The sequence below is a fragment of the Lutjanus erythropterus genome, chromosome 3, assembly GCF_056507025.1.
Source record: "Lutjanus erythropterus isolate fLutEry1 chromosome 3, fLutEry1.hap2, whole genome shotgun sequence".
In the NCBI taxonomy this organism is placed as follows: Eukaryota; Metazoa; Chordata; class Actinopteri; order Lutjaniformes; family Lutjanidae; genus Lutjanus; species Lutjanus erythropterus.
Window position 1 is genome coordinate 31461116 of NC_139319.1, and position 23459 is coordinate 31484574.

The 23459-nt window shown below is 40.0% G+C and overlaps 2 protein-coding genes and 2 non-coding genes across 4 annotated transcripts; 3 read left to right on the forward strand and 1 right to left on the reverse strand.

Moving 5' to 3' along the window:
* Positions 1-406: 406 nt before the first annotated feature.
* trnai-aau (transfer RNA isoleucine (anticodon AAU)) lies at positions 407-480 on the forward strand. Its single transcript has one exon. It is a non-coding gene; the product is annotated as a tRNA-Ile (tRNA).
* A 286-nt stretch (positions 481-766) lies between these two features.
* trnaq-cug (transfer RNA glutamine (anticodon CUG)) lies at positions 767-838 on the forward strand. The gene has a single exon. It is a non-coding gene; the product is annotated as a tRNA-Gln (tRNA).
* Positions 839-1101: 263 nt separating this feature from the next.
* exosc9 (exosome component 9) lies at positions 1102-7844 on the reverse strand. Its single transcript, XM_084715813.1, has 12 exons — positions 7661-7844; positions 7260-7354; positions 6045-6164; positions 5710-5812; positions 5495-5632; positions 4056-4138; positions 2832-2964; positions 2538-2626; positions 2277-2423; positions 1978-2162; positions 1706-1784; positions 1102-1598 (listed from the first exon to the last, which is right to left on the reverse strand). Exons 1-12 carry the CDS (start codon positions 7724-7726, stop codon positions 1535-1537), a joined length of 1302 nt encoding a protein of 433 aa, XP_084571939.1. The 5' UTR covers positions 7727-7844; the 3' UTR covers positions 1102-1534.
* Positions 7845-8601: 757 nt separating this feature from the next.
* clgn (calmegin) lies at positions 8602-22603 on the forward strand. Its single transcript, XM_084715814.1, has 15 exons — positions 8602-8823; positions 12571-12831; positions 13627-13700; positions 13892-13950; positions 14566-14707; positions 14815-14896; positions 15075-15267; positions 15400-15589; positions 15702-15815; positions 15940-16096; positions 17032-17247; positions 17405-17521; positions 18606-18768; positions 18903-19075; positions 21105-22603. The coding sequence occupies exons 2-15, from the start codon at positions 12571-12573 to the stop codon at positions 21177-21179; spliced, it is 2016 nt and encodes a 671-aa protein (XP_084571940.1). The 5' UTR covers positions 8602-8823; the 3' UTR covers positions 21180-22603.
* Positions 22604-23459: the final 856 nt, after the last annotated feature.

Here is a 23459-nt window from a genome sequence, read left to right on the forward strand (position 1 = left end):
GATATCCATCTTTCCAAAATAGCCCGTGTTTCTGTGGGAAAAGAAGACATGTTAGCTGGTGGCTTTTTGAACTGGATTTGGTGTTACCATCAAACCTTTAAAAAGGATAATTTACAGAGCTTAAAGTTATAGACTACTAATGCTAAATACTGTTATGTTAGCCTTAAATGTTTGGAAGATTAGAAAAGGCCATGCAGAGAGAGAGAGAGACTGGGGGCACAGTTTAGAGGAGTCTTATTCACCACTTCCTTTGTTGTTTTGCTTTCATACTGAAGTGTCTTCATACTATTAATAATTCAGGTGTAATCCACATATAACATTTCACTTCAAAGAAAGTATTCATACAAAACCGTGAGGTTGTTAACATTACCTCTACTTCAAGGCTGCAGGATGCTCTTTGCGACATGGCCGGTTAGCTCAGTTGGTTAGAGCGTGGTGCTAATAACGCCAAGGTCGCGGGTTCGATCCCCGTACGGGCCAGCTGAAGTTTTCTTTATGTCGCTTTCAGAAGCCGTTTATTTTTTATCGTTTTTTTTACAATTTAAATGCTACCTATCATTATTTTATACAGTTAACGACAGTGAGAACTGTTCGCTAATATATTGTAATATAGCGGTGGTTCTCAATGTGGAACATATTCTGTAGTGTCTTCCGTAGTTACGGCTTCGTCAATGTAAAACCAAACATCTGATTAATAAAGATTGAGTCAATAGCTAGCTATCATTATACTATATTTCAGATTATTAATCTGAGTTTGTCGCATCGAGGTTCCATGGTGTAATGGTTAGCACTCTGGACTCTGAATCCAGCGATCCGAGTTCAAATCTCGGTGGAACCTGACATTTTATCTCAACATGTTTTGCTATATATTTTAATTAATACTCCACAGTAACACTCCACATACATCTTCAGTGTCTCCATATTGCTTTATACACACACATTTCTTAAATTTCAGAGTAGCATTTGCCATGCTAGCCATAATCTTTGCTTTCTGTATAACCACCACACACAGAGGAAAAAATGTCTGAACACAGGCAGTATTTTCATTTAAATGGCATTGTTTGGATTCAAACTAGAAAACTAACAAAACAAAAACAAAGATTTGTAGATTTTCCTTTTTATTTTGATTCACATTCAGCATCACTGATCACATTTATTTTTACAAAAATATACCAGTGTAAACTAAAATGTAAAAGTCTACTAAAACTCCCAATGGTCGTTGAGAATGTTTTATTTAATCATATCTATCAAAAATCTTTGACAACCTTTCATTCTTAAAAAAATGTTACACATCATATTCTATACATTTGTTGGTGCAGTCTATTTCTACATTGATCAAAATGGCTAGAAACAAGAGGTAACCTTCATGTTCTCAAGAGCCAGAATCCAACACTTGGAAGTGTCTTGTACTGCAACATCCATGTGATGTTGTCAACTTTAGCAAATATCATTTTAGCCAGGACAGGAGTCTTTATAATTAAGAGGAGCTGCAGTCTCAGGCATTGACTGCAGTGAGCTCAGATAGAGCCTCCTTTCATTTTGTCTGTCTTTTCTTTGATTTTGCTGCCCCCTTCTGGTGGGAACTGGATCCTGTATTTCTGAAAGCAAGGAAAAAAAAGTGAATTTCCCAAACCAACCTGACAATCTTTGTGTACAGTTTGCAAACTACACACAGAAGAGAACCGGAAGAGGCAACTGCACCTACGTAGGAGTTTTGTCTAGTGTCTCTGGATTAAGTATGACCACCTCCTCCTCTTCACTGTCAGATATTTCAACCACATCTCCTGCAAATCAAAACAAATTCCCAATTTATGTTTTCAGGTTATTCAAACATTTAAAAAACATAGTCACACATCACTTCTGTTTGAAATGATCTTGAAAACTACTTTTTATATGTGCTGATGCTCTTTCCCTGTCTCTCATTAGAAAGACAAATCCTACTTTTATTTGAAATTAAGGAAAGAACAAATTAAAAACCTTCTCTGCTGTCCTCCTTTTCATCCTGTTCCTCCTCCATCTTTGTCACTTCGTCCTCCTGTTCTTTGTCACTGCTGTCATTTTCTTCCTCTTCATCATCATCCTCCTCCTCCAGTCCCCAGGTGCTCTGCAGTCCCTGACCCACCTGCCCCACACCTGGGACAGGCACCACTGGGGAAGGCACCCTGGTGTGTGTGGTTAAGGAGCCACAGTGGATCTAATATGGCAGAGTGACAGACAGAAAATGGACAAAGACACATAACTCTTGAATGACGCTGTTCAGTCTCAGTGTAGGATACGTCTGAGGCAGGGCCTCAGCTTTCTGAACGATGTCGTTGGCTGTGTCCGTCACATCCGTCATCTCCACCGGAGTCTCGTCCATTTTCAGTGCCGTGATTCGCTCCTGAGGCACAGACTCTGCAAAACCACACCTACCACCTGCCTTCCTGGAACACGTAAAATTACAGAGTTTGTTTAGTATATCTTCTAATGACAACACCACAAGTTTAAAGGGTGGTACATGTGTGCGTGATGTGTTGTAATGTGATGTTACTGCTCACCTTGCTTTCTTGTCATTATCCAGGGCTTTGCTGATGAGTTCTGTGATTTCAGACACTTTGACACTTGCTATTTTACTGCATCTCATGACCTTCAACACAACACAACATATAAATTGGTGACTCGCGTTGTATTTTTCCTCAAGTGAATTTGCTCTTTTAGAGAGCAGCAAATCTCTCTCAGCAAATATGGATGCCCCTGAAGCTCAACAGTGAAGTGATATTATTTAGAAGATAACTGATCTCTGTGGCCGCAAAACTAAGACAACAGTACAATACTATCCAGACTGCATTCACCTGCTCTTTAAGCAACATGATGCCCCCGCTGGACTGGATGGAGCAGATTTCTCTGTGTTTGTTCATGGCGATCATCAGCAGGCCATCCATCACCCGCTCCTCCCTCTCACAGGGGTCCACCAGCAGGTAGGTTCTGCAAAACAAACAGGAAGTATAGAAGAAGAAAGCTTGGCATTCTTTCCTTCAGTTGGCAGTTATTTATTTATTTATATCAGTGACATATAAGGTATATATTAGTATTTGGGGTAATTATTTCCACACATTCTTCCTACTATCATACTTAAGCACTAGACAAGTTTGAAACATATATTTCACATATTTATTTTATTGTAAATTTGTATTGTATATGTAGGACATAATTTATGAATCTTGATCTTCGTCATACTTGTTTTTTCTTCTCTCGATATATTTTGTTTGTTACTGTTAGGCACCAAAAGGTGCCATGGGAAATTCCCTGTATGTGAAAACCTACTTGGCAATAAACTGATGTCTGATTTTTCTGTAATTTCTTTTAATGATGATTCAACTTTATCATCATTTTTGAGGGGGTAGTTAATGAAGCTGTTGAACTGTGCTGACATGTGTTCCCATTATTTTGTCTACCCTATTCATATCAATAGAGTCTGACTCACCCAGTGTAGACTGTGGGTGTAAGCCTGCCATTTGCTGCCTATTTTAGGCAGCATTCTCCTCTACTTTTGCTATCTGCATGTTACAGTTTCCAAAATCCCCATGGCTTCAGGGAACAGCAACGATCACCTCTAAGCTGGCAACCTGCACACTGAAAACCTTTCATTTTGCTGTGATTTAGACATTTTAATGCCTCCTCGTGTGCATGTTACACCAAAACAAGTTGTCCTCCGACACTATTTTGCAGGGGCATGGTATCTGCATCCTAGGCTTAGCGCCGCCCAAAACAATTGTGTTGGTTTACAGGAATACAAACAAGCCAGAACTTTTTTTGCCTCATAACAGGTGCAGCCAGGATGTTCTCCAATGCTGTGGAGATTTGTCTGGCTACACAAGACTAATATCAGTCAGGGTGGGCAGAATAACAGAAACACCTCTCTGTATAATACAACACAGTTCAGCAGCACCACAAACTCCCTCCTCCAAAATGATCTTACAGTTTAATCAACAAGGCGCTCAAATAAACACCAGGACATTTCTGTAGTCTGCACAGAAAAAAAAGATTCTGTCTTGTAATCAAATGTGGCTCCTTACCCTTGTTGGAAGAAGGAGAAGCTGACACTGATGGGCATGTGGTAAATACTCAGAGGAATTGGGTCTCTCTCCTCTGGACTGTACTGAGGGAGCACAAGAATAAACATACAATTATAACAATGTATAAAAAGAATGAAAGTATGAAAGAAAATGATTTTACAGTGTAAAATCTGGTGCAAAACAATTGTAATATTTTTTGTTTTGACATTAAGAAGATGTGTTGACACACAATGTCAATGCTGTTGTATCTTGATGTTGTAGTTCTTTTGATGTTGTTGTTGTATCATGTGGTTTCATTGTTGTGGTGTCTCAATACTGTGAAATTGTACTGTTGTTGTTGTTGTTGTTACAGTGTCTTGACGTTGTGTGGTCTTGTTATTGTTGCTGAAGCTGTTATATTGTGAATACAGTCTGTTTTGTGATTGTGTTTTTAAAGAATTAGATTCTCTGTTTCCTGCCCAGGGACTACAGATGAAAATTAGAAAAAGTAAAAGATATATGAGACAGTCTTAATGATTAAAGGGACAGTCTGAGGTTGTATAAGGTCCTTGTCCATAGTCAGTGCATTTGTTACAATAGATGTCAATCAGCACACTTCCATTCTGGAGAAGCAAAGGGGAATACTGAATTTAGTCACTTAAAAAATGTTAACCTAAAACAAATCAATATGAGTATGTCTACAGTGTCTAGAATCTACAATATTTAGAGTATTCTCTCCACTTTATCTTGCTGTCAGATGGTCTTTTCAAACGGGGAAACCGCAGATATACAAACCAAATATCACTCTCTTCAAACCAACCAGACTCCTTGGGCAAAAACTGTAATTTTGAGTCACAGAACATAGGAGTCGCCGGTCTGCTGTTGCACTGATCGGTTTGTTTGTGCTATTTTGTAACTTCAGTGTTAGTTTGGATTCATCAGTCACACAATAACACAAACTAACTAAACCAACGTGCTCTGTGAGGTAAAATTACTGATCTTCCCAAAGGAGTCCGGTTGGTTTGGAGAGAATCATATTTGGCTGATATATTGTCAATTTCCAGTCGTAAAAGGTTATCTGGTGGCAAGGTAAAATGGTGAAAATATTCTAAATACAGGGTACACTTAAACTAATATTGATTTCTTTTATTTGGGCCTTTTTTTAGGTGGCTAAAATACAATTTGCTGCTGATCCTGTTCCTACTGTTTCTACAAAGTGGAGGTGTGTTGACCACCATCTGCTGTAGGTAAGACACTGACTATGGATAAGTTCCTCATATAACCCCACTTCAAATAATCCGAACTATCCCTTTAACCGGTGGTCACTTATAGTAAAGCAGTAAAGTTCCTACATTATATCCTCTGTAAATGTCATCAAATAACAGTGCAGTTTGGTGTTTGGAGTATCAGGTGTTCATTTCCCAGCAGGTCCAGTTAAGCTGTGTTTGTTGCTGACTCACCACTGTGACTTCTTCTCCCTGGATGCTGACATCAGGCCGTCTGAAGTGGCACAGAGCGGTGATGGCAGCGATGCTGGCAGCATCCATCAGGTTCCCATCGTGATTCAACATATGCACGTCCACTCTGATCTGCCACACCTGAACGCAGACACACACATCGTCATCACAACACTGGATAATGTACTTTCCTACTTTTTTTATTGTGTGTGTTTTACCTTTACTCCAGACACCACACACAGGGACTCAGTATCAATGCACTTAGAGTTCCTCAAGCATCTCTCCAGCTGTCTGTTGAGCTTCACTGACAACTCAGACTGTCTGGAGACAAAGAAACCCCACAGATGATTCACACTCACTGCACAAACAGTTTGAAGAATGTTTCAGACAAAGTCCTGGTCTCATATATCCCATAACTCCATCAAAAATTCAAATTATTATGAGGTGACAAGAAATGTTACCAGTCAACAAGAGAGGATATCTAATATATAATCTAACCCATGTATTTGTAGAGACGTACATACAAAACACAATCACTTTAATTATTTCTCACCTGCCCTGTTCAAAAGCTGGTGAGGCCATGGGCGACAGCTCGATGTTGAAGAACATGATTCCCTCGTTTGGTCGACTCTCTTTGGGCGTCACCAGCTCACATGACACCTGAGCCATGACCCTGTAGAGTGCAGCACATTCATATTCCATTGTTACAAAAAAGAAATGTGACAAAATGCCGAAATGTTGTTGCACAAATTAATTAATTAGTAATAATACAGTTCTACAAAGTTATCAGTACGTCCTAAATATTTGTGCAGTCGGAGCTCGTGCTGGTAGCATTAACCCGGCCCTCTGCAACATAACATGAGACAGTCTGCAACAAAGTGAGCTGACAGATGGCCAAATTAACATGTCCTTAGTTTGTAGATATTTTTGTTGTGAAACAGAGAAAATCAAAGCAGCAACTTGTACTGTGTTTGGGTATCAGCAGATATCCAGAAACAAGTGTGCAGACGAGCAGACAAGCCTTATTTTCAAGTTTTACAAAATCCCAAGATCGTCAAAGAAAACAAAATTCTAAATATTTATAAAAACTCTTTAATTTCTCTTTTGATATAAGGATGCAGTCACAAAAACAATACATCTTAGATCGCAATATTTCTAGTAAATACACTAATCTATCAAACTCTACAGAAAAATGTTATGGCCAACTTTAAGGTTAATCAGACAGCACTTACAGGAAACTTCATGGGGAAGGTTAAACCTTACAGAGACAGTTCAGAAGGAAGTGTGCATCAACTCATGGATGAGAGGTAGCGCGAGATGCAAACATTAACAGGGTTCTCTTCGGCTGAGCTGTAACCTCTTATCCATGAGTAGATGCACACTTCTAAATGATGACATGGTTGGTGGTGTGGTTCAGCAGAATGATAATAGTTCCTACAAGAAATCGCTCAGACCTGGGTCTGTGGACTATCTTGACTTGAATCATGAGACAGGAGATGCTCTTGAATTTTTCAAATGCATTTTTTGGCACTTTGAGCACCACAGGCAGAGTGCCATCTGTTTCCTTTATTTCCATGAGAAGGCAGGAACCTCTGCGTCTGATATATCCAAAACTCAGCTACTCATACCAAACTATTTAGATGGATAAATAACACCACAGGTGACAAGAAAGTGTGTATTCTTGCTTTTGAGGTGAACTGCCCCTTTAATGGGGTTACTACTTACTAGAAAATGCAAATACTTTACATATATCTGCTCATAGAATCACCTGGTTTTCCCCAGATCCACAAAGCAGCAGCCATAGTCAGTCCCAAATGTGATCTTCATCTTTCTGTAGTCGTAGGTCTGTCGTCCATCCAGGCGCTGCAGGGAGAGGACAGGTGATTTATTTTATTATATATTTTACTTATTTTTGTTAATTGCACACACATTAAAAAAACCTTTGCATTTAAGGAGACTGACTTAGAGCTGTAATGTTGGGGTGTAGTCCATCTTCCGGGTTATTGGACGAATCAGCGAGAAATATTCCTTAATCTGTATAATTTATAGTACATTAGCCGTAACTTTCCAAATAACACTATTGTTTCCCTTTTGTGGACCATCATTTTCTGCATCTGTTTCATCAGTCAGTACGTAGAGTCGACACCACATGTTGAGAAACCAGCTCACCTTTTTCTCTTCGATGGCTTTGAGCAGGAAGTCCCTCTCACAATTGGACAGCGGTGTGTCCTTCATTCTACTGAATTTCAGTGGCTGCAGTTAGATTTCAATTATTTAATCCACAACTGCGTTGCCACCGCTCCAACAGGCATGTGGTCGCCGTCAATATTTTCTGAACTCTATCCCGGAAGTGCATAAGACATGCCAAAGTAAAAGTGGGTAAAATATTTTCTCTTTACTTTAACCGTTTTAAATTATTATGAAACTGTCACTATGCTAGCACACATGTTTTTATTTACCATGAATCGAATCGTCACTGGTACTGTGCCGGCAGAGGATCTTTCGGGGAATTTACTGAAAATAAGCTTTTACTTTGTAATATTGTTGAGGAGCGAGTTTCTGATGCCTTCGCGCACCCATCATGAACTCGTAATTTGCAGCTTTCACAAATTGTAAATATTGACGACTAGTATGTGTAGTATTTGAGAAGAATTGATCCTGTTCTGACAGGGATAACTATTTGTACAACACACTATTTCGATTATGGGTAAATATTATATACACAAATGTAGATTGTTTTTGAAGTTGCTCCGACGTTTCTGGTATGGAAAAATGAACAGGGCCCGCCCTCCAGTTTAGAAACCACTCATATAACATAACAAAACATAGGATAACCGGGGAAATTCACTTGTTACACCTTGTAATATGGGTAATTGTACATAGATTTTGTTGCAAATATTTGATAACGATTTTAAAAAATCACTTGTACAATTTTAAGTCGTTGATAAAATATTCTAGTTGTTTCATTAGCAAAGGTCAGTCATCCGTATCTCATGTACAAGAATAGTAATACGAGGAAACAGAATAGTAGGGAAAATTCCCTGATGACGGTGGTACTTGAAGGCACCATTCTCGCTCTCGATCTGCCCGCAGTGAGCATGCGCATTTGCAGGGACACGCTCACACTCATCAAACGCGCACCGTTATCCGGGCCAAGCTGTCATCTACGGTCCATCCTCTCCTGTTGACAACCGTGTTTTTCCAGATCGTACACGGCGGGCCTCGGTGATACTCTCAGCGGGCCAAACGCACAGCATACTTCGTCTGTTTTTTGAAAGTGGAGAAGCAGCTTTTACCGAAGAATTTTCTTCGCAATCACAAAAAGGCGCAAGGTTTGTTTGTGTGCGCTCATTCATTCTCTCCATCCTCCCTGTGCGACATCACTGCTAATTCAACGAGCTAACCGTTGCTATCCACTCATTTCTGAACTCTAACGAGACATTCCCACCTACCTTTCACTTTGAAACGTTTTTTCTGTTGTGTTTTTAACACTAGAGCATGTTTAATTCACGGGCTCCTTGTATAAGCCAAGTAATTTAAACGCTAAGCTTATGTTATGCTAACGTTTGCTGATTGTGATTGGCGCGCCGTCCGGCTAACTAGCTAGCTAGCTAGCGGAGCAGGTGCTGCAGCCGGAGCCATTCATCTGAAAGAGTTTGGACGTTGCAGTGTTCAGAGGCAGCCATGTTAGCTCCAGAACCCTGTCCTATGACCCTTTCTTTGTAGTTCCTCAGTGTGTCTAGATATAAACGCATCTCAGACAGTGATAGGGATAAAGTAAGGACTTACTGGCTATGTTAAATGTCAACCAGAGGTTGTCTCAGTGCAATGGGTCTGTAACTGTGTTACAAAGGAGGACTGAAGCTTAATGGGAAACAGCATAGGCTGATGTAAGTGAAACACAGACAGAATAGTTTGTTCATTTTGTTATATAAGTTGACTTAGATTCTTTAAAAATAAGTCAGCTCCTACACTTGGCTGGCAATCGTCTTTTAAAGGGACAGTTCACCCAATATCAAAAATATTTTTTTTCCTCTGGCCATAGTGCTGTTTATTCATGTAGCTCGTTTTGGTGTGATTTGCTGAGTTTTGGATATATTGGCTGGAGACATGTCTGCCTTCTCTTGAATACAATCAGACGAAATAGCACTTGGCTTGTGGTGCTCAATGTGTCAAAAAATATATTTGTAAAATTCAACACGAGTCTCTTTCCAGAAATCATGGCCTAGTTACTCAAGATAATCCACTGACCTTGTTGTGAGCAGTTTCATGTAGGAACTATTTAAGATTCTACCATAAAAAGATGCCTGCATGAAACTGCTCAACAACAACAAGGTGTGTGTGTTGTCTTGATTAACAGGGTTATGATTTCTGAAAAGAAAGATTGCTGTTAATTTTTTTTTTTTTTTTTGGGCACTTTGGCCACCACAAGCTAAATGCCCTCTAGTCCCATTATATCTGACAGAAGGCAGATATCTCTATGGCAAATATCTGCAAAACTCACAGAAAAACTTATCTAGATGGATGAATAGCTTTCCAGGTAAGAGGAAAAATATGTATTTTGGGTTTTAGGGTGAATTTTCCCTTTAATGGATGTGAGGTTGAAGAGACCTGTCACAGACAGTGGCAAGTGTTTAGAGATACTATACCTGTTTAGATTTTGGGCACGTCTTAATTAGGTATGAAAATTTCATATCACAATTATAGTGATGAACAATTTCAGGGTTGTCATTATCATCACATTATTGTTAAAGTGGAAGTGCAGGTACACACTGAAATTATTTGATCAAGTTATATATTGAAAACCTCTCGATGATTTGAACAGACACTATGTCCTTTGTGATGTCACTGTTTTCATTGACGCAAAATAGACGCGGTACTCAAACAGTTAGCACAATAATTGGAATTTTAAACTGTAATAACTAATCACCTGGAAATGATCATGTTTTTTTGTGAAAACTGATTATTGTCACATTCTTAGTCTTGATTAATCCTCCAGAGGGAGACCTTACCTGTATCACTGTTGGATTGATCGCATGAAAGATGTTTTCAAGATAAAGTCATTGGCTACTTGAATATGTCTGAATGCTGGGGGTGTATGGGCTCCACATTCCTGCTGTTGAATCCTGTCTGTGTTTAGTCACAATACAACGTTAAGCTGTAATATCGGTTTCATGAGGAAATAGCCTGAAGCTGTTTCACAGACCGGCCTAAGTTGGAATATTTATGTCAGAGTAATATTACATTTTGCACGGGTTTATCTAAAATTGATGTATTAATCTTTTACACCTCCATCTCCTCCACAGAGTTGTAACCACTGACCCAGTTCACTATCCCTGAAATACTTAAAAGATGTGTCATGTTCGAACGGGAATGCTGTGGGGTGTCATGCAGTCAACCAGTAAATGTTTGGCCTCACAGGTCATTTTACTGTTGAGGTTGTCATGATGTGGACACTGCAAAAGCCATGTGCACTTATATGAAGAAAATGTAGATTATTGGTTAGACTATTCAGTCAGTTTTGACTCTGCATAACCACTTCTGATTCATCCTTGTTAATGTCAAGAAGCCAGCTCTCAATGCTCCACTGTTGTGACTGTGTTGTATGTTTTGATTATTTGTTTTTGTCTGATGTGGATGTGGCTAAGATTTTTTTTTGTTACAGACTGTTCAATTGCTTTCAGGCCAAAGATGCAAATAAATGAGCAACATCTTGAGGCTTTTCAAGATAAGCTAGCTGCTCTTGATGGTGCTCCCTGTTCATCTCCTCCTTATGCTTATCAGAATCCTTTTGATCCTCCTGCGCTCTGATGTTAGCAAATAGAACAACAGCAGTATGGGAATTAAAGTTAATTAGGAATTAATGAAAGCATGCTGCTGTGCTGTCTGCGGCGATGCCTTTCAATTCCTGCTGCTCACAATAAGAGTGAGCAGGTGTGGCCTGATCAATAGGAGGTCATTGAAGCTATTGTTTGGTGTAACAGATCTCTGAGTTGCTCCATTATTCAGCAGAATATCTTTTAAGGTTTCAAATGCGTAAGAACACACACTAGGGCTCCACCATGAATCTAAATATTCTTAAAATCACAGTATGGCAAAGTGCAGTATCCAAATCGCAGAATCTGCAATATTTTGATAAAACAAAAATGACGAAACAGCATTATAATGAGCTACTGTAGTGCTGCAGATGTGCCCAGGTAAACAGATATTCTTCTCCAGATGTAAGAAAACATCAGACCCAACGAATGTCACATCGTCAGATGTCACATAATCACTGTTAAGAATTTCACTGATTAGAAATATCAATAAATAATTAATCAATCTAGCCTAGAAATGGCAGTAATTGTTCCTCATATGACATTGTTTTTTTCTGGCAGAGGCATTTGCTGAATACGGAAACTTAAAATGGAAAAAAAGACAAATTTGATTGTTAGCTTTTTCAACAGTAAATGAAAACGCGCACAATTTGCAACCCTAGTTGATACCGTAAAGGCTTGGAGAACCAGTAGCAAGCTTTAGTAAGGTTGTCTAAAAAGAGGATGTGTTGTAAATCCAAAGAGGTTAGTTGTATGTTACAGATTTGAAAGTACAGATGTAATAATGTTAATAATAAATGTAGAATGTGTAATGTTTCTGGTGTCTGCATAGAAGGAGCCTGATTGTCTTTATGATTTATCTGGTAGGGATGCATTACAGCAGAGAAGGGGCAGATGTTGGTTTCTTTTTTTTAATGAAATAGTGTGAAAAATGAGAGATAGGATGGGCCCCACATTAAGTAGCACTATGTACTAATGTGACCTCCATCTCTTTTGTTTTTTTCCTCTACCTCTTACCCTCTCATTCCTCTTTCCTTTTATGCACTTGTTCTTCTCTATTTATATCATTGATGTCGCCCTGTGCACACACCCCATTGCTCTCCACAAATAACTATTCATCTATCTCACTCACACCTGCCCCCCCCCATACCACACCCTCCTCACTCTGCTGCTTCCACCACGCTCATCTTTGACTCCCTTATCTCACACTGTACACCCTCCTGCTATCACCACACCCCCGCCCTTGTTTTTACACCTCTACAGATGAAGCTGGACAGGGGTTGGATGTGGTGCATGCTGCTCCTGTCCTCCCTGGTTGTGGCAGCTGTGGCAGCCAAGGACCAGCAGGTGGAGGTTGATGTTTCAGACATCGATGAAGATATGGGCTTGGACGAGGAGGAATTAAAGGTCCTGATGGCAGAAGAGGAAGAGGAGGAAGAGGCAACTGTGATGGATGAAGACCACTCAGATGAGACAGACCCAGCGGGTAGCAAGGCTGGAACAGATGCAAATGTCTCCTTCCAGGTCAGGAATGAGTCATAGGTCAAGTAAAGGTCATGTGTGAAATTGAAGTATAGTGTTTCAGTTGGTCCCTACAAAGTCTAATCTTTGGTCTTAAAAACGTATTCAAAGTTCCTTTTCAAGGCTCAACAGTAAGGCCTGATCGCTTGCCCAGGGCAAGTAAAATAGTATGTCAGGCAAGTGAATGTGGTAACTCACTTACCCAACTGGACAAGTGGTTAAAGAGAATTAAACTATTGAACTTTATTTATACTCGATTAATTGTTTAAGTAATTTTTTCATGCAAAAATGTCAGAAAATGCTGTTTTCAGCCTCTCAAATTTGGAGATTTCCTGCTTTTCTTAGTTTAGTATCTTATTAAACAGAATAGCTTTGGGTTTTAGACTGACAGAACAAGACATTTAAATATATTACTTTGGACTTTGAAAAACTGTGATGGATTAACCATGACAATTACTTTAGTTATTTGATAAATAAAGCAATTTGTACAGGGACAAATTGTCTCTGGGCAAGGAGATTTCCGACCCACTTGGCTGACCAAGCAAGTGAAAAAAAAACATTCGGCTTGAACCCTGCTTTCATGAAGTTGCATTAATTTCTCTCTTGTGTTTAAGTTGGTTTTCAGGATTTTTTTTCTTTGATCACACTACAACAACTACAAAATGAAACAAACATTGAACCAATAACCACTAATGCAAACTGTATTTGTACATTGCCAGTATGGTTGTGAAATAGGTCCAAACTTTGATTCATACTGGCCTGTATATCAACTTCTAATTTAGTTTATTTGTTCCCCAGGTAACATACAAGACTCCTGTTCCCACTGGAGATGTCTACTTTGCTGAGACTTTTGATGATGGATCACTGGACGGGTATGGCCTGAAACATTTACCACCCAGTGCTTATAAAAAAAATGTTTGATGCATGCTATAATATATGAGCCTCCGATGGCACTGTGTGACTAGGATAAACTTACACAATCAGTGGCTGTAGTGTGTTTGCATGTGAGTGTTCACCTTCTTTTGTGTGGAAGATAAGAGTTTTGTAATGTTGATCTTCACAGATGGCAGCTGTCAAAAACGGTGAAGGGGGATGCAGATGATGACATTGCCAAATATGACGGTTTGTTGCCTTTTTTCCCCTTCAGATATGTGCGTGAGAGAGCTTGTACAGAAGTGTGACTTGCTGTTCTCATCTCACCCTCACACAGTCTCTGTTTTCATGTATGATGCAAATAAAAATAATATTTACAACCATTGATTGCATTTTTATAGTTTGGCCACCATCCATATTAGTTATAATAACACTTCACTTGGCAGTGTAAATGCTGAGCTGTGAGGTCACAGCGCCTCAGCTCGAAACACTAAAGCAATGTTAGCAATGTTATATTGACAGTACTAAAGCTGTCCAAGACTGGAACCACACACCCCAGGAAAAAAAATATTAGAACCCTTAACAGTGTTAAAGGAATAGTTGTGATCAGGTACACCCCTAGTTTGGGGAAGCAGCATGAATACTGGTGTAGGAAGTTACGCACTGACCGTGTCCATAGCAATACATTGTGTAGCTTCCCCCACTGGTACTGGCTGTACGTTGACCACCATCTACTGTGAGTAATTCACTGACTAACAATAAGTACCTCAAACAACCCTACGTCAAGTAATCTAAAGAATTCCTTTAATGATAACCTTGAAAATAGAACTCCTGGTTGTCTGTGCCTCTCCTCTCCGGCTGTAGGGAAATGGGCAGTGGAGCAACTGAAGGAGAACAAAGTGCCAGGAGACAGTGGTCTGGTGCTCAAGTCCCGGGCCAAACACCATGCCATTGCTGCCATGCTCAACAAACCCTTCATCTTCCAGGAAGAACCTCTGGTCGTACAGTGAGTTTGAAGTCCATGAGCTACACAGCTTATTAGATATATAAGTGAGTGAACAAAACCGTGTAAAATAATGCAACCAAAACAGTATTTCTGTGTTCTGGTTGCAGGTATGAGGTGAATTTTCAGGATGGTATCGACTGTGGCGGAGCGTACATCAAACTGCTTACAGACACTGGCAATCTTGATCTGGTTGGTATACATGTTTTCATGTGCACAGGAGAATGTTACTTGCACAGGACATCATATACATTATCTTTGTTAGTATATAGGTGGAAATGGTGTACAAAGCCTTCCGAACATTCCTCCTCTGTGTCTTACTTACTCCATTTGCTCTTCAAATTGAACCCTTGTTTCTTCTGCACTGCAGGAGCAATTCCAAGACCGTACAGCCTACACCATCATGTTTGGACCAGACAAGTGTGGTGAGGACTACAAGCTGCACTTCATCTTCCGCCACCAGAATCCTCTGAACAAAGACTTGGAGGAGAAGCACGCCAAGAGAGCCGACGTCGACCTCAAGAAGTTCTACACTGACAAGAAGACTCACCTATACACCTTGGGTACAGAGACAGTTTGGAAAGAGAATGTATATGTTTTTATGTGTGTGAAATGTGTCCTTCATATGAAATGTTGTACGTACCACACTGAAGACTACATTTCTGTGCTTTTTTTACATTTGTCACCACGGTCAGTCCTGAACCCAGACAACAGCTACGAAATGTTCATCGACCAATCCAGTGTGAGCCGCGGCAGCCTGCTACACGATGTGGTCCCTCCAGTCAACCCACCCAAAGAAATAGACGATCCAAATGACTCCAAGCCAGAAGACTGGGATGAGAGGGCCAAGATTCCTGATCCCGAGGCTGTCAAGCCTGATGACTGGTGACTACAACCCCCAAACTATCTTTTGTTGCAGACTGGACATGTTTTAATATTAAAGCCTCAGTGACCTAGTCATTAATAACAAACGTGGACGTATGTGTGTGTCTCTCAGGGATGAAGATGCTCCAGCCAAAATTGAGGATCCTGACGCTTTGAAGCCAGAGGGCTGGCTGGATGATGAAGCAGAGTTTGTGCCCGACCCTAATGCTGAGAAACCAGAGGACTGGTAAATAAACACACCCTCAACCTAAACAAACCCATTATCAGTGTTTGAATGATGTTACAGCATTTACACTGAAGAAATGATCTGACCTGAGAGCTGTCCTCCGTGTGGCCTCTTCTGTGTGCAGGGATGAGGAGATGGATGGAGAGTGGGAAGCCCCACAGATTCCTAACCCCGCCTGTGAGACGGCCCCTGGCTGTGGGGAGTGGAAGCGCCCTAAGATCAACAACCCTCTGTACAAGGGCAAGTGGAAAGCCCCTCTCGTGGACAATCCCAACTATCAGGTAACCACTTATTTTGCTAGATCAGAAAGAAGAAACTTACTCACCGACAATTTAGGGATGGGTATTGTTATGATTTTATTGATACTGATACTGCTTATTGATACCTATACCTATAGCAATACTACTTTGCATAATGAGAAGCAAACACTAAAAACATGACATGAAATGATGTGAAAAGATTGAACGGTAACAGGGGTTCAGGGCTCTGGCCATCTCCCTACAGGTGATAATATTAACAATCATAAAAAATATAAATAAGTTTAAACTTGGGCTACCTACCAGTTAGTGATTTATGCTACACTTATGGCTACTGAGCATCCCCAAACCACCTGGATTCCACTATAGTGAAGGGCCACATAACTTTCACAATAAATTTGGAGACAGGTTTCTTTATTCTTCAGGAAGCTTTATATCTTTGGGTTGTGGACAAAACAACACACTTGAGGACATTATTTTAGACTTTGGGAAACGTTTTTCATCATTTGACATTTTACAGACCATACAACTAATCAATTAATCCAAAAAGTAATCAACATATGTAACTGCCTGACGCTGGCAACTTCATCATCATAAGGGGACAGTCAGGAAATTGATTGCCAGCTATGTTAGAGAATTATGTTACAGAAATTCTGATAGCAACACCATACATCCGGGAGCTTATCAATATTTCGGAACTGACCAATCAGGAACTGGTACCAATTAAGTACCAGCTCTTGACATCTCATCTCATATCTCCTCAGTCCATTGCTCCTGTATTTCCTGTTCTTATGGTGTTTGTTTTTTTAAAACACGAACGACCATGTGCACACTGTAGCATTCAGCCGAGCTAACTTCTGTGTCACATGCAACACCTCACACTTGTCCTGATGGAGATGTTGTGTGTTTGTCACTTCCTTCCAATTTATATCCTCCATGTTTTTTTGTGTTCTCCCAAGGGAGTCTGGAAGCCACATAAGATCGATAACCCAGACTATTTTGAGGACCTGCAGCCATTCAGGATGGCTCCTGTCAAGGCTCTGGGCTTGGAGTTGTGGTCCATGACCTCAGATATCTACTTTGACAACTTCATTATCACCTCTCACAAGGAGGTGGCCGACCGTTGGGCCTCTGACAGCTGGGGGCTGAAGAAACTGGTGGCCAGCGCTAATGAGGTCAGTTTGGTGTTTTGTAAGGGCATCGGGAACTTACAGCAACACTTTAACAGACACTTAACATTGTCACTGTGTGCATATAATTTTCTACAGGCCTGTCTGTCCTGTGAGGGCTCACAAATGCTTACTGTTTGCTCTTGCTCTCTTTCCTCACCAGCCTGGGATTTTCGCTCAGCTGATGATGGCAGCAGAGGAGCGGCCGTGGCTCTGGGTGATCTATATACTGACAGTTGGCCTGCCTGTAGGACTGACTGTGCTCTTCTGCTGGCCAAAGGTACTGTGCACCTAATGAGATTATGACAGCCACCAAGTTATGTTTTCGGTGTGGTTTATTTGTCTGTTTGTCAGCAGCATTACAGAAAAGCTAAAGGTTAAGCATTTCTGAGATATACAGTATATATCTTAGTATAATATTTTTCTCCAAAATAACATGTTTTAATTCTCAAATAGTGCTAACATATGATGATTGTCTAGTTTTTAACTACCCAACAGTATATAAAGTATATAAAGTGCAACATACACATTAATGGAAAATTAATATTCATACAAAAACATTAGATATAATAGTGAAGCACTGACGGAGACCATTTTACTACACAAGGAAAAATGCTACATTTACTTTTGAAACTTTTAGTAAATTTTGTGATAATACTGACATACTTTTGCCATAATAAAGTTTAGAATGCAGAAACTTATAGTGGAGTATTTTCAACGTGGGCTGTTACATATGTACTGCGCCTGTGTTATCAGCTGAGCCTCCCCTTTAAGGAATGTGGACTTGTGGGTAACTTGTATGATGGCGTTCTAGAGGCAGTTGTTGTGAAAGTGAGTGAGCTAGTTTGTTGCTACAAGTCAGGCTAAAGACAGTTAAAATATCAAGGTCTCCAAGTATTTTTCAGAGCTAGAAACCATGGGTTGAATTGCTAATAGCAAGATCATTTTGTGTCTTTTGTTTGTTTGTTTGTTTGTTTGTTTGTTTTGTTTTCACCACAGCAAAAAGAAACCCAATGACTTGTAACTGCTAACTAGCTAAGTTAGCTTTTCATGGACACAACACACAGCATTTCAGTAACCATTATACTGTGATCTGAGCTGATCTGCACACTTTATAGCTGACTGAAGGAAAGTAACTACCCCTCAGAAATGAAAACGTATGGTGATGAATATGGTGTCATAATCCTCTGCTATATCACACACTAATTCATACTTGAGTATAGCAAATATAATTGATATATTGATCATCCAGCCCTAATTGGTAGAAGGGTGTAGCATGGGCCACTGAAGAACCTTTGGAGCAAATTATTTTTCACAAGATAGATTCATTGTAATTGTTTTCCAATCTCCTCTTTGTGTCCTAGAAATCAGAGGATGACTACGTGTACAAGAAGGTGGATCTCCCCCAGGCTAATATAGAAGAAGAGGAAGAGGAGGAGGAAGAAGAAGAGGAGGAGGAGGCAGCAGCAACAGCAGCAGATCAGGAAGACAAAGCAGACAAGGCTACAGAGGGAGCAGCAGCTGCAGGTTAGAGGGTCAAACACAGGACATCATCACACACTCTGCTGCTGCCAGAGGATTGTGCTTTTATTACTCCATTGTCCTAGAATCGTATTTCTTTGTCCTCACTGTGGTCATCTTTACTCTACCTCTGTCAACAGCAACAGAAGAAGCTGAGGAGGAGGAAGAGGAGGATGAGGAGGAGGAGGAGGATGATGGAGCTGATGCAGGAGGTGACAATCTAGAGGGAGAAGAGGAGGAGGAGGAGGAGGAGGAGGAGGAGGAAGAAGAAGAAGAGGAAAGCAAAGCCCCTGAGAGAACAATAGAAGATGAGGTTGGTGTCATTGTTGGATTTCACCTACTATTTTCACTTTACCTTGATCTTTAAAAGGTTCCATGTTTTCCAGTATTCATCTGGCTCCAGATAATAACTGTGTGATGTTTTAATTCAGTTTTAAATAGAATGACTTAAATCCAGGAAGAACACCGATTCTCTACTTCCTCCTTCAGTAACAAAATGTATTGCAAAATGTCATAGATTAAAAACAAGATAATAAAATAGTTCTATTGCTTATTTGAACTAAAGCAACATAAAGATCCTTTTAATAAATTCAAAAAAATGAATTCATATCGTGCAGTTCTATTATCAAAGTCTTGTTTCCAGTATTGTTTCAATAGTATTGATACTGAAAATTCTCATCATTGGACAGTTTGAGTTGGACTTGATCAGACAAGTGTACACAGTACTCTACATTAGTGCTGCACCTCTGACTTTTCTGCCGTTATTGTGTGCAGTGATCAGCTCATTAGTTCAAATTTATACTTATATATATATATAATTTATAGAATTTATACAATTACTTGTCTCATTAAAATCGGTCTTGTGTTTGAACATGCATGTAACTAACAGAAATGGTAAAAAGAAATGCTTAAAGGAAAAATGTTGAGATACTCCACAGTACAGTCAGCATGTTCTCATTTAAACTGTTATTACATGTCAGAACATCTGTTTTCGTCTGCACATTTCATGTTTATTAGACTTCAAATTAATACTGATTATTTAACAAATGATCAATTGTCTGTTTATGAGTTGTAATAAATCATTGTAGAAGGAGAAGTTGTTTATAACAGTTAAATTGAGCAAAATGTTAATTGGGTCTAGCAGGCAGAAGGCAGGCAGTCACTGAACTCCAACTCCAGAGTGTGTATTGTCAGTATGTCGCTCGTTAAATGTTTGCTAAAATTCTCCTGCCCTTAAACTATTTGCATCTTGTTTATGGTATGAATGTTATCAAGCTGGCAGCTGTTAACTTTTCTTTTTCAGGGATTTAGCTATTTTAATGCCTCCACACATGCAAATATTGCACTAAAACTAGCTACCCCCAGACACTATTTTGCAAGTACATTGTCACTCCATCTTGGGCTCGGCACTGCCAAGCAAGCATGATTGTGATTAGTCTAAAAGAGATACAGAAAAAACAGTTTGTTTTTTTTTTCCACCTGCAGCAGAATGATACTGTGTAGATCCAGACCTTTGCTAGTCTGGCTACACGAGACCACATAAATCATAATACATGACTTTTCATTACATGATAGTACATTTGTCACTTCTGAATTGAATTGATATCTTAATTTATATCAGTGATTTTGATTTGACTTGGTTGGAAACCCATAGTTATGATTCATATTAACCTTAAATTGTTATATAATAAGGTAATAAACACTTCAGACCCATAAATGCTACACATTCATTTATTTCTTCATTCATATTCTCACACTTATGGTTATGCTTTTTCATGTGTTCCTGCAGACAACACACTAAACAGGATCATTCACGTCCCTTCCCTCTGTTTACACCAGTTCATGTCTCATGTCTCAATTTAATTCTAAGTTTAAGTTTCCCTATTTACTCTCGTCTCTACCAGATGAAACAATGTTAAATAAGACAAAATTACTATTACTACTTTTACAATAGATTGATAAGTTTTTAATTTGTTAAATTAGTGGTTCCCAAACTGGATGGACTAATTTAACAGATGATAATGAATGTGGGGTGGGGGGTGCGTGAACCTTTTTCGGCGTCTTAAAGGACGTGCCAGAAAAAGTTGGGGAACCACTGGGTTAAATTCTTAACAGTGAAAATCAATTAATGATTTATCATCAACATTGTTAGGCGCAATGAATGAAGAAATTGATGAATACATTGCACACTTTACTGCAAAACCATCTCAAAGGCACATTGCAAACACACTAAAACAGAAATGTAGGCTCTGCCTCAGCCTCACAAAACTTGACTTAAAACTAAAACTAGGAGTACATCTCACCCATTAAATTTGTCTTCTACTCTTAATTCTGGCCCGCAGCCGAAGGAAGGAGGTGACATCGCTGAAGAGAGCCACAAACAAGCTGTGAGAAAGAGGAGGGTACGGAAAGACTGAGGAGGTTAACCCAATGGCTACTGTCTCCTTTGTCCCCCGATGCGGAGGAGGTGGAAGGGCCGTCTCTGCCGCTGCTCCCTCTTCTCTGATCAGAGCAGCAAGCATTTCTTCCAAAAACCACCTGGTAGCCAGCAGTCACCCCGGCTGCCCCATCCACGTCTCCTCCATGCGTCGGCTGCACCCGTCACAGGTCTCCGAAACCACACCTTGCATCACCCCTCACCTCTTCTCGTCTTTCCTCTCCCGTCTGCTCGTCGAACTATCAGATGAATCCTTTGGAGATTTTATGCATTTAGCTGTTCTTTCCTCCTCCACCCTGAGCTTCCACGTTTCCCTCATCCCTCTTCTCCTCTCTAAGCCATCACTGTCAAAATGCCTGTCAGCCTAAAAAGCCGCCTCTTCCACCTCTGTTCCTGTTCACCCTGTCTCTGCTGTCAGTCGTCTCTCTGAATATACGCCATCATAGATCCAGCAGTCTGTCTCCTCTGAGGGTGACGGCAGCAGAGAGCGTGCGCTGTTGTCGACTCCAGTTGTTCGTACCGTTTTACAGCATATCATAGGGGCTACATTTCAGAACTTAGACTTTATTCTCGTGTCCTTTGTTTTAAAGAACATGTTCGAGGACACGGTTTGGGGAAAAAAAAAAAAGTTCCTTCCTTGTTCGGAATTGTTCTGATTTCACGAACAGGCCAGCAGGACAGAACATCAGGCTGTTAGAGATGTTACTGCAGCGTGTCAGGGCATCTCAGCTGATAAATCGCCTCAGTTTAGGTTCAAAAGTTTACCTCTTTAAAAATATGGAAGCTCTGTTTAGGTTTAGGTAGTTTGTAAGGAGAATCAGCAACTTTTATGTGTGTTTTTTACTAAGTTATAGCAGTTCAAGAATCAGGCATTAGCACTGATAACACTATTTATTGGTTTGTTTTAAATTTGTTTTATGCCAGTATATGAATTGAGATTCAATGATGCAGTGTTTTGAGTGACTTGAAGCAGTTTTCTTAAACATATGCCACTGATGTGCTTATTCTGACCCTAGGTAAAGTTATATATGATCCAAGTTAATGATCAAAACACTGATTCTGTCAGAGCTTGCAGCAGAAATGGGTGATCTTGATCATCAATAAGGCAGTATGAATATAAGTATAAAATGTGGATTTCTGCAGCAAACAGCTGGATATTAAACCTGTGGTAATGTATCTCATTCAGTCAGTTCAGAGCAGTACTTTCTCAGATTATCTACACTAGCTGCAGTTCAGATCCTAGATTGTTGCCTGGGGAAGACGTTGATGCTAATTTATTTGTTTTATATTAGTGTCTCAAGCTTTTGTAGTTCATGTTCTTGCCAGGTGCTGGCAGGTATCCCGTTTACATTTGTTTGCAAATTGTACATTGCTCTTGAAAATAAAATTATTTAATACAAAAAATGTCTGATCAAATGAGCCACATTATTCCCTTCACTTTGATTTAATTTCTTTTGCTCTTCTGTCGTCTCTGACTGATGACATTAGGGTTGTGTAGGTCAGTCATTTTAGACCTTTTTTGAGAGACATAGTCTCACTACCCAGTCTGGTGAACTCAAGTACCCTTTCATCAATACCACCATTAATGTTCCAGATGTGTGTTGAATAAGTTGTTCTGATACAATTTTACCTTTCTGGTGCTGCTATAGTAGCAGGGTCCCATTTCAAGGTTAACAAAACCTGCAAACAGATTGTAATGGGGTCCAAGCAGGTTGCACAAGACCAGATGATGACGACTTGAAAGATTAAAATTAAAAAAAAAAATTCCTTGAGGTCAATGAGTGTCATTTTTTGTTGCCCAAGTACTGGGTAGAATTTGCAACCCACCTGCCAATTTTTGGTGAATTTTCATTTTTGCTGCACACTTTGAAAAGAGAAAAGTATGACAGAATAATCAGAACAAAAATAATAGTGGTCCGCAGCGAGTGACACTGCTTGGACCCCTAATAAATCACGTGGTTTTGGATTGGATTGGTGTATAGACTTGCATACTTGCTGATACCAGCATTTTAGGCCATGTCGGAGGAATTGTCCGATTCTGGTATTGTATCAGAACAACCCTAATTTGAATTAAAGCTGCAAGCAGCGTTTTACGGGCCCTCGCACCCCCGCGCCACTCGGGGGGGCCGGCGGCCGCGGCCTCGTGGCAGGATTCACCCCGGGCGAAAAGGCTCTGTGATTGTCACGGCCTTTTGACGTCCCCTTAAGGAATTCGACGTCGCTTCCTGACGCCACTAGGTGGCGCTGTGAGTATGTCTCC